At 51.2% G+C, this 10561-nt stretch overlaps 1 protein-coding gene across 1 annotated transcript; it reads right to left on the bottom strand.

Moving 5' to 3' along the window:
- Positions 1 to 2391: 2391 nt before the first annotated feature.
- Positions 2392 to 10314, bottom strand: SETD2 (SET domain containing 2; the record flags this gene model as incomplete). Its single annotated transcript, XM_010086021.1, has 3 exons — positions 2392 to 2524; positions 3624 to 3755; positions 5885 to 10314. Coding segments are annotated over 3 exons (4695 nt in total), but the record flags the coding sequence as incomplete, so codon positions are not given.
- Between the last annotated feature and the right edge of the window lie 247 nt (positions 10315 to 10561).

Consider the following 10561-nt stretch of genomic DNA (forward strand, 5'->3'; position numbering starts at 1 on the left):
CTTCCCACCCAAACCATCCTGTGATTCCAGGATTCTATTGTGTTCTTCTTCCCCCATCTCCATGTCCACCCAACTTGACCACAGAACTCCAAGCCCGGGCAACAGGACAGCAACGGCAGCCGAGCTCGAAAGATCTTTGAACAAACCCAAATGGGTCACGGTCTGGGTGTACGACCTGTCCAGCCCTCGCTGGGTCTGTGACACCTGTGGATCGATAGCAGCAGAGACTTTTGCTGCTCCCATTGATCTATTTACCCTCTTACCCAAGGTGCTCTTCACACAGTTATCTCCTTCCCAACCCTTCTCAACATTCCTGGTCCCTGCTCACCTAGCAGACACGATGCTGCAGTGAGCTGTTCACTGTCAGATGTATCTTTACGACAACCTCCACACCTGGTCTTCAAAAGAAAGTCCTAAAATAAAACTGGACCTGATATTTCCATCCGGGGCAGCAGCACTGCTGCAACCCCCATCTCCATGCGTTATTCTAAAAACACTGGGACCCTGCTCTGGCAAAGCTCAGGTCCAGCAGCACCAGAGATTCCTCAGGTTATTTGGCAAATCTAGAAACCCAGGAAACGCCAGGATGCTCTTCTTCGAGACAGTTGCTGTGCAACAGAGCAGTGCCGGAGAGCGCTCACTCATCTTAACCGTCGCCTAACGCCGTTCTCTTTTCCACAAACACAGCGCGAAGGCGCTGTCGGTTAAACATATTGGGTTGAAACCGCAGAATTGTTTTCACTGCATTTTACATAACTTGGCATGCCTCCCCAAAGCAATCACAACTCTTCCTCCTTTCTTCCCGTGAATTAGTTTCCCATATTCCATACAGCAGTAAGAAACTGCCGTAAGACCTACAGCTTTCTGAAGAGTGGCAGAAACACGGATGGATTCCTCAGAACGCTTTGTCTCCAATACAAGCAAAAAATAAAAATCAGAGTTTCCACGGAAACGCACTAAAATATCCAGAGTTACAGAGAATCTTTGCACAATTAAGTTCCAGGCAGATTGTCTTGAAGCTCAGTCTCTGGTGTGCTTGAGACTGACCAGACTCATCCTGCCCATCCCACAGCCCTTGGAGACAGAAATCGGAGCCTGGGGAAGCTCTGAGCAGCAGGACATGCCAGCAGCTCCCTCTACAAACCCTCTTGTTGTTCATCTGCAGAGCAGCACGACCCATTTCTGCTCACCCCACGTCGATCCGAGAGGACACCCAGACCCACATGACCTGCACACAAATGGCAAAGTCTGAACCCGGGGGAGAAAAATCCTCCCGGGTCTCGCCGGCCGTAGGAGGTGGCAGTTCACTGCAGCCTGATCACCCAGAGACACCTCCAGCCTTGCTCCCTTCTCCCATCAAACCCATCTCAACCTCCTGCTGGACCTTTGTGCTTCAGCCCCAGCAGCTCTCCAAACGTCCTCGCCCCTCTCTCTTCTCTCACAGCCTCACCTAAAGCTCGTTTTACTCCTGGGAGGATGAGAAAGCGCTGTCTCAGCGAGGCAGAACGCAGCTCCTCGCCTTCCCCTGCCCAGTGAGAAGCCGTTCCCATCTCGGACCCGCTCCTTGCACACACCCAGAGAGCAAACTTCCTTCTGTTCTTCCATTCTGACCTGTTCTTCTATTCTAAACTATTCTATTCTAAACTATTCTTCTATTCTATATTATTCTTCTATTCTAAACTATTCTTCTTCCCAGCCACGCTCATGTTTTGAGTGGAACAGTTTCCGAACAGGACCGTAATTCCAAAAATATCAGCATCCATCCGGCTCCCAAGGTGTTCAAGCACTGCTTGGACATGCATTCAAGTCCCACCAGCTCCTTCGTGTCGCTAAAGGCACTGATCGACGCACAACGGGCAACAACCACCCAGCTTCGGAGCAAGAGAGACGAGTCGAACGCAGACTCGGATCCGTAAGCGTGGTTGGTGTCAAACCAGCACTTAGAAGTACAGCTGTTAATTAACAACAAGCTAACGAGGGAGGAAAGACCTCCCCCAGGATCTTCAGGTAGTCCGAAGCAGAGGAGGACTCAAGAAGTCTTGCAGAGGTGGGAAGAGAAGAAGAGGAGATAGAACCAGAGCATGTGCTCCTCTGACACAGTGTAGCGGGGACAGAAAAGGAGGAAAGACGGATTAAAACCAAGACGAAACTACAGCAAAACTGTCAGAAAACCTAACGAGACGAGAGCAAAGCCAGAGCGGGAGATCCAACATGCAATTAGCAGATATGTATGGACTGACGACTGAAAGGGACACCTGACAAGGACAGTACACAACGCTGGAAGAACCTCAGCAAATCTGCAAACACCAGCAAAACGAAGAAAACTGAAGGCACTTATTTTCCCTTTGAGGGAGGAAAACAGCACGAGGACGTGATTCGAAGAGCAAAGGCTTACGATGGCAGGTCTTTGGCAGCTCGCAGCCCCCAGCCTTTCTTCTCGGTGAGGATCACTTCAACATCGGCATGCTGCTTCTTCTGGAAGCGCCTGTTGGAGCAGTAGTCGCCGTTTGGGCACCTGGAAGAACTAAGGGAAGGAAACGGAACAAATCAATTCCCAGCAGGACAACAGCGATGACAGAAACGGCTCAGATGGGAAATAGGTACCAAGGAGCCATAATAAATTCAGTGTAAAACCTTCAAACGAGTTTTGCTATAAAAAGCATAACCATCTGACTGCCAACATGCAAATGCAGACAATTTATTTCTGGAAGGAAGATAAAAACATTTGGAATGCGAATGCTGCTGTACATCAAAATCGTACAATCAAACTGGGAGGAACCGGACACGTTGTTACGGGTTTTTCCCCCATGATATCCCCTTCCCCTCCATCTCCTGCCTGGGCTATTAAATTAAAAACAAAGGGCAGGGCTTCTGCCAGGTAATTCCTCTCCTTCCAACCCAGCCGGTGACAATCCTCATGCCAGGGGGTGAATCCCACCGAGCGCGCTGTCCCCCGCCTCCCGCTCTTCTCCCAGCCTCTTCCAGGAGGGAAAAGGAGACAGGAGACAACGGCCACAGCCTGGTGAGGCTCTGGGGAGAGGAGAGGGATGCAGAAGGAGAAACGGGAGGAAATAAGGATCTTGAGTGGAGTTGTATTTGCATTTCTGACTCGCTCCAGCCACAATGGACTAGAGTTAAGGCTGAGGAGCAGAAGGCTCCAGGCGTCTGCAGCAGGTTTTAACAGGAGGCTGCCAACGTCTGGCCTCCTGCAGAAGATCTAAGGGCAAATGCTGGTACGTAAGCTCGGAAGATCTTACCTAAATCCACCCTCTTTCAGAGTAATGGGTTTAAGCAGAAAGAGGGGAGATTGAGATGAGTTATGGGGAAGAAATTCTTGGCTGTGCGGGGGGTGAGGCAGTGGCCAAGGCTGCCCAGAGAAGCTGTGGATGCCCCATCCCTGGAGGGGTTCAAGGCCAGGCTGGATGAGGCTTTGGGCAACCTGGGCTAGTGGGAGGTGGCCCTGCCCATGGCAGGGGGTGGCACTGGGTGGGCTTTGAGGTCCCTAAGATCACTCTGCACCAGCCAGTGAAAATGAGAGTGTACGGACGTCTGGCTTCCTCTAGCGGCTCCCAAGCCATCCCATGGACACCACCCAGCTCCGCACCCCACGGAACACTCCTCACCACTCGATCATGAGCAGGCGATTCAGACAGTCCTCTCCACAAGCGACCTCCCCCTGCGCTCGCTCCTCTTTGGAGAGGGGAGGGCATTCGCACAGCATCCGCTTAATGTCCCGGTGAGACTTGTTCTTCTTCCTGTTGAAGACAAGCCAGTGAAACACAGGTTAGGCAGCATCTGGGAAGAGAAATCACTCCTTGATCTTTGTCAGTTGTTACTGGAGGAAATTAATTTATCATCTAGAAACCGGGCATTTGGACCAATCACCTTTGGACACCCACAAGGAGGTACCGGGATAACCGAGGACACTAGTTGGAGTGATGACTTTCCCATCACAAAAGACAATTTCTCAGAAATCCATCCCAGGATATTTAACTTTTCTTCCTTCTCCTCAATATCCACAATCCAATTTCACTTTCACTGTAGATATGCACACACACAGGCACCTACAGCCAGAGGAAGAACTAAAACTGCTTCATTTTGTCATATAAGAAGCCAATTTCCAGAAAATTCAGTTCTTGATTTTTCTAGACAGAGGCTTTCACCCTACATAGTACCAGCTCTAAGGTTTAAATTAAAAGGATAAACCTCGATTAGCCTCTCATGAAATACTATATTGTGTAATCCAGAGATCCCTTCCAACCTCAGCTACTCTGCGATATCTATCTGGTCTCGCTGATCCAAACGTCAGGAGAGAACCTGTGTCGTAAAAATTAACACATAAACCATGAGTTGAGCCCACAGACCATTGTAAAATATATTTATTTTAATACAGCCCATTGGACGGTTCAGCTACCCAAACCTCTGCTTTACTGTCACATAAGATGATGAAAAAAAAAACAAACGGCAGTTACAGAAAGGCAGGGCATCAAAGGCAGCTACAGATATTCCAGCTGCCATGATGATCAGGGAAACGCTTTGGAGTGTGGATTCCAGCAAGACAAAAAAAAAAAAAAAAAACCTGGATTGAAATAAATAGCAGGTTTTATCTGCAATAAGTGGTTGATATTCAGCCTCTGAATCAAGGATATCTTTTAAAACACATCTATTAAATTAAAAAAAGCCACTTTAGTGAAAAAAAAAGATGTGGCAAAGCCTTGAGAGCTAAAGCCCCAGGACGCGACGGCCGGCAGGGGATTAAATCAGCCCATGCTGGCGAGCACCGGCGCTTGGTACCCCGGGGCTGGGCAGGAACGCCGTCACTCAACCACCTGCAAGGAACCACGAAATGAAAACGGAACCAAGTGAAAGGAAACAGCAAGATTTTACATAGGCAGAAATCACCCGAAGGCTTTACCAGAGCCTGTGCCAGGACCAAGAATCGCTTCCAGGCTCATACGGAGTTCTTACCTCCGCACTGAAGCCAGCGCGAGTATTTTTTGGCAAGGATGAAGGTCGCTGAGCCCTGAGGCAGTACGCTCGCTAATCACCCCTAATGCTCAGAATTAGAGGATTTTTTTTTCCCAGGGATCACATCCTGCTCAGCATTCCCATACAAAAGGGAAAAGGATAATCTGCAACTAACCCTCCAGTATTTCAAATTACAGCCCAGGAGATCTAAAATAAATCATCTGAGATGACAAAGAATGACACGCAACCTTCAGAAACACACGTTGTTGTCCAAAACCCTTCCCACACCCAGACAGATTTCCCTGTGTCTCCGGAGAGGGAACGAGCCGGCGTTTGGGGACACCGAACAGCCAAGGCTCGGTAAGCCCAGAGGCGACGCTGCCGTACGGCTCTGGGCTTTAATGCAGCCACATCAAGTTCAGAGGAAGGGTGGACAATACAGAAGAAAGCCAAAAACTTGGAAAAAAAATGTAATTACTCTTACAAATTACCACGGGTATAAGAATAACTCATTTACTTGGTGCTCATGCCAGGTGCGCAAATCCTGCCTGGCACCCAGATCAGCCCTAGACAAAGGGGATGCTGTAAGATGATGGATGAGAGGGGATAAATTAATCATCCTCGCCCATCATCTCCCATCTTTCACCTTTCCTCATCACCGGGGCCTGTCTGAGCCCAACCAGGGTTTTCTGTTTAGGAGAAGAGAGACAGGGGAGGTTAAATATGTGCCCAGGATCATCTCCTCTATGAGCAGCTTTGTCAGACGTAGGGAAGGCGACGTCCCTCCCCGTTCCTCCAAATTATGCCAGTTCGGCGGTTTTAAAAAACAGCTATCCTGGAATCAAATGGAAGTGAAAAATCTAAAATTCCTATAGACAAGGAAAAAAAAATTTAAAAGGCAAAAAAAAGCAGTTACCTTTCTGTCAAGTACACGTTCTCCTCGATAAGGTCAAAGTAGCAGGGCATCTTTCCTTGCTTGGCAAACTCCTTCCAGCGCTGGGGGTCTCTGAAGTCATCCATGATGCACAACCGCCCGACCATGGAGGAGTCCTGCGGTGCCGGCTCCACTGGCTCCCCCACCTCCGGTTCCACCTTCTTCTTCTCCCTCGAGTCCATGTCGCTCTCCGAGTCGCTCTCCAACTCCGGGCGTCTTTTTTTTGGTGGACCTCGTTCTTTCACATCATTTTTTTCCAAAACCTTCACCTCCTCCTTCTTCTCCCCGCCGGGCAGCGGCTCCTTGGTGGAATTGCTGCTGATCTCGTGCGCCTGCACCGAGCCTTCTTCTTTCTGTCCGGGCACCGGGAATTTATTCGAGGGGCTGGGAAAATGAGGTTTGCACTCAGCATCCCAACGGTCATCCTCTTCGTACTCCTCGTGATCCTCCGTTAGAGAATCGGGTACCTGCCCTTGCATTCGTTCGTAATTAACCGCCGAAGGTCTGCTAGCACACCGCGCGTCCCAGTAACCGTTGCCCTGCCAGTAACTCTGAGAGCCGCTGTACGCTCCTCCCGAGCCCGGCTGGTAAACACAGCCTGAGTAGACCCCAAAGCTGCTATCTGGTTGCTGGTAGGTGCTACTGGGTTTCTCCGACTGGGAAAAGTCCCAGTTCACACCACCCATATCCTCTGGCGTATGAAAACCATCCAGCCTGGAGAACTCTCCGAGAGCAGACTGGTTAAGCCCACCCTTCCCTTGCCTGCTGTCCGGCTTGGAAGAACTCATCTGCTGTCGGGATTTATCAGCACCTTCAAAACTCCCCGGCAGGCAAAACGGCTGCTCGTCTTGTCGGCCCATCGGTCTCCCAACGGACATCAGCTCCTTCAACATCATCCTCTCATCCGGGTTGGCTTTGCCGTGGGAGTCTGCCATCAGGTCTGCCTGACTCGTGCTGTCCACGCTGTCGCTCTGCGGCTGGCACGGGTCCGCCCGCAGCTCCTCCGGCTCCTTCCTGCCCAGCTCGGTAGAAGTTGCCAGGCTCTTCTCCAACCCTCTAGGAGAACACCTGCTCTCTACTTGTGCTCCACCTTTACTCGCCATATTCTCTTCGTAGTAGGGTCGACTTGGCTCCGGTCGCTCGTCGTCCCACTGGTCAGAGAAGCGCCGGTTGCCCTGGCTGCTCCGCGAGGAGCCGGGGCTGCTCTCTTCCATGGCGATGGTGGAATTCTTTGGTACCACCACAACAGACTGCAGCCGCTTCCGCGGCGCGCCGTCATCAGAATCCGAGTCTTCCGTGTCGCTGTCATCGCTGCCGCCCTCGCTATCGCTCTCCCCCGTGTCGGAGTAATCGTCGTGGCCAGCAGGAAGAAATTCAGCGGCATTGCCGCTGCTGTCGCATGTCAGGGCTTGAGTTACCATCTCCGTTTCTTCTGCGGTGACAATGACATCGCAAGAGGGAAACAAGGCGTCTGGAAAAGTCACCAAGGGCTCGCTTCCCTCGTCCTTCTCAGCCGATACGTCAGCACACCGATCTCCCAAATCATCCGGCCCAACTCCCTCGGTGGAAACGGCACTTTCCTCCACGACCTCCTCTCTGCCGCGCTGCTCCAGCGGCACTTCCGAATAATACGAATGTTCATCTTGAAAGGACAGCTTGCCTTTTGCCGAACTGAGGTCGACGTGCTGAGTATCCAACTCAAGCATCTCTTCGGCTTCCGAATGCTGGAGCAGCTCCTGACATCTATCTGGTGGTGCCACGTCCCACTTGGAAGAGACGCTTTCCTCCGGCACGGGATGGTCTGAGCGCAGCCTCGGGGAGCAGCCATCCTGGGAGGAATCCCTGCTGGAGCTCTCCGCAGCCAGGCTCATTTTGTGGGAAGGATGAGGGTGCTCCTCATTGCAGGCAGACTTTGCGTGGTGATCCTCCGTGCTCTCAAAATTGCACGTCACAGTCTGTGGCTCTACCTGCACATCCAGGAAAGTCTCGGATGTCACTTTGACATCTGCTGGTTCCGCTTCGATTTCAACTTCCGAATGATACAGAGCAGGGGTGGCATCATCTGAAATGTAGCAAAAAACTGGTTCTTTGGTTTTGTCGCACGGAGTTGCCTCATCATCCAGGTTCTTCAGTAGAGTTTTAGTAGGATCTACGCTCCCGACAGGCACAGCGATGGCTTCCCCTTGCTGCTGCGGGACCGGCGCCTCCACCTCCCCAAACAGACTGTTGCACTCACTGGACTGGACCCGAGAATCATCCGGCTCTTGTTCTTGAGATGTGTAAGTGCTCTCAAACCCATTAGACAGCAACGGGTACGACGGACTCGTCTGCACAACAGGCAACGCTTCTGACCGACACCGGCTATCGTCAGAAGGTGAAGCGACATCCTCTGTTCTGGAGGCACTGGAAGATGCCAAACCATCAGCTCTACCCTCTGGGGACCCATTTACACTCCGGTCCATGGGGAAACATGTTCTTAACTGATCCTGCCTTATCTTTAATAAAGTTTCTTGTTCCTTAACACTGTCGTGGCATTCGGTTCCTGTAGTCTCGTCAGACTTTGAGCTAGCAAAACCCACGTTCGATTCATCTGCCTTTTTAAAAGCGGGCAAATCATTTAACTCATTTAATGGAGAAAGTGTCTTTTCCCTTTCAAATTTTTTCACAATGGACACCCTGATCTCATTGCTTTTTAGACAAGAGGTCTCTAAATCTAGAGAATTAGACTGCTCTTTTATTTCTTCAATCGATTCTGTACAACAGAAAGAACTCTTAAATTTATCAGGCTTTGGTGCAGGGGTCTTTGAAGGGGTGGACTTATAACGGGAGGAATTCACATTACTGTCGGGCTTAGAATGGGATGTCCCCTTCCGATAGCCTAGCTCGTCAAGGGGAGAGCACCTTTTGGTTACTTCACTTTCTGAAGTCCTTTTTGAATCTCTATCTGCTTTCGAAGAAGACCTTCCTCTCCTCTCCACGTCAGCATGAGACGACTCTACTTTGCTGTCCCTGTCCGACTTGGAGTAAGAAGTCCTGGAGTCCCTGTAGGACGAGGAGGAGTGGGACGACGTACGCCTTGAGTCGCTCGATCTGGAATGTGTCCTCCTGTACTCGTCCTCCGAGTCTGAGCTATCTCGCGCCCTGCTGTCCGCATACGAACGGGAATATCTCGACCTTTCCCTGTACGGAGAGCTCCGATGGTATCTGCGGTCGGATTCGTAGTAATGTGAGCGCTCCGACCTCGAGTAGGAAGAGCTGGTGCGGGAGCCCCGATCTGATCGGGAACGGGAATGAGACCGGCTTCGCCTTCTTTCTCTGTCTGATCGAGAGCGGGAAGACGAATACCGTGAATCTCTTTCTGATTTCGAATAGCTCGAGTACTTCTCGTCCCTCTCTGACCTGGAGCGTGAGGAGGACTTCCCCAGATCATCGCCTCTGAGGGATGCGGAGCTTCGTCTGGGATCTCTCTCCTTTTCCGTACTGGATACCTTCAGCTCGTGCGACCGCTGGCTGGAGGAGGTCCTCACCGAATCCTCATCGGACTCGGAGCCCAGCTGCGTGCCGTCGGACTGGGAGAACTTTCTCTTCGACCCCTGCCTCCGGGAGCAGAGGGGAGCACCCTTCGAGCCGTCGGAAACCTCATCCTCTTTCCCAATATGGGAATCTTCCTTCTGCGGAGTTACTTCCGTCTGCTCGGGCGTGTTCTGAGTTACACGTTCTTCCGAACCGCGTGATACTGCATCCTGCTTGACATCCGGCTCCAAAGCCTCCTTGGGTACCGCTTGGCACGGCTCCTTCGAAGCGAGGACTTCAGCTTCCACAGGCGGTGACAGCAACAGCGTGGACGTCAGCGTCACGGGCAGTTGTGGCAAAGCTGCCGCCGCAGGAAGCGGCATCGATGCTGCTGGCGACGCCGTTAGCGGAGGGGGAGGCAGGGGAGGCGGTGGCGTGGAGGGAAAGTCCGCGGCCGATGCCACCGGTTCCGTTACCGGTGCCACAGCCGGCGGCGGTAGCGTTGCTGCTGTGGCTGGCGGTGGTTTTGCTGTGACGTTAAGTAAATGTTTTTTAAAATGGATCTTCCCTAATTCTACCTTGGGTTTTGGAGGTGAAGACTCCTCAGCTGCACCAGCAGCATCCCCCAAGTCCATTTTACTTTTGGGGTTAAAGTCAGTCTGAAGCGGTGCTGCTGGGGAGTTTTGAGTTTCATTTTGTTTCTCGTTTCCGAGACCAGTCAGAAATCTATTCGGTAAGGTTTTCTTGGTTAAACTAAAGCTGAAAGACACCTTTTGTCTTCCTTGCTCCTCAAGGTTAACCTTTGTTTTGGTGCCTTTGGGCAAAAAGCGACTGGAAGCAACGCCTTTGAAGACGGGGCCTTTGATAAAGCCGGCTTTCTGCACGGTTTCAGGCTTGCCCTGCAAAAGAAAAAGCAGATGCAGTTAGAGGAATTGTTTTTTAGGAGTTTTAAGTCTGTTTTGCAGACACATTGAACAATTCTGTTTCACCTGGTGAGTTTTTCGTGATGATAAAATAGAAATCGATACCCTGGGCTGGAGTTTGGGACTGGAATAGCTGTGCTGCCTTCTGCGCCCGGCTCTCTCTGGAACAAAATCAATTTCCCAGTGACTTCCAGTTTGGAGCACAACCTCCTTTGGGGTTTGG

This window comes from Pterocles gutturalis, unplaced genomic scaffold, assembly GCF_000699245.1.
Source record: "Pterocles gutturalis isolate BGI_N339 unplaced genomic scaffold, ASM69924v1 scaffold42175, whole genome shotgun sequence".
Classification (NCBI taxonomy): domain Eukaryota; kingdom Metazoa; phylum Chordata; class Aves; order Pterocliformes; family Pteroclidae; genus Pterocles; species Pterocles gutturalis.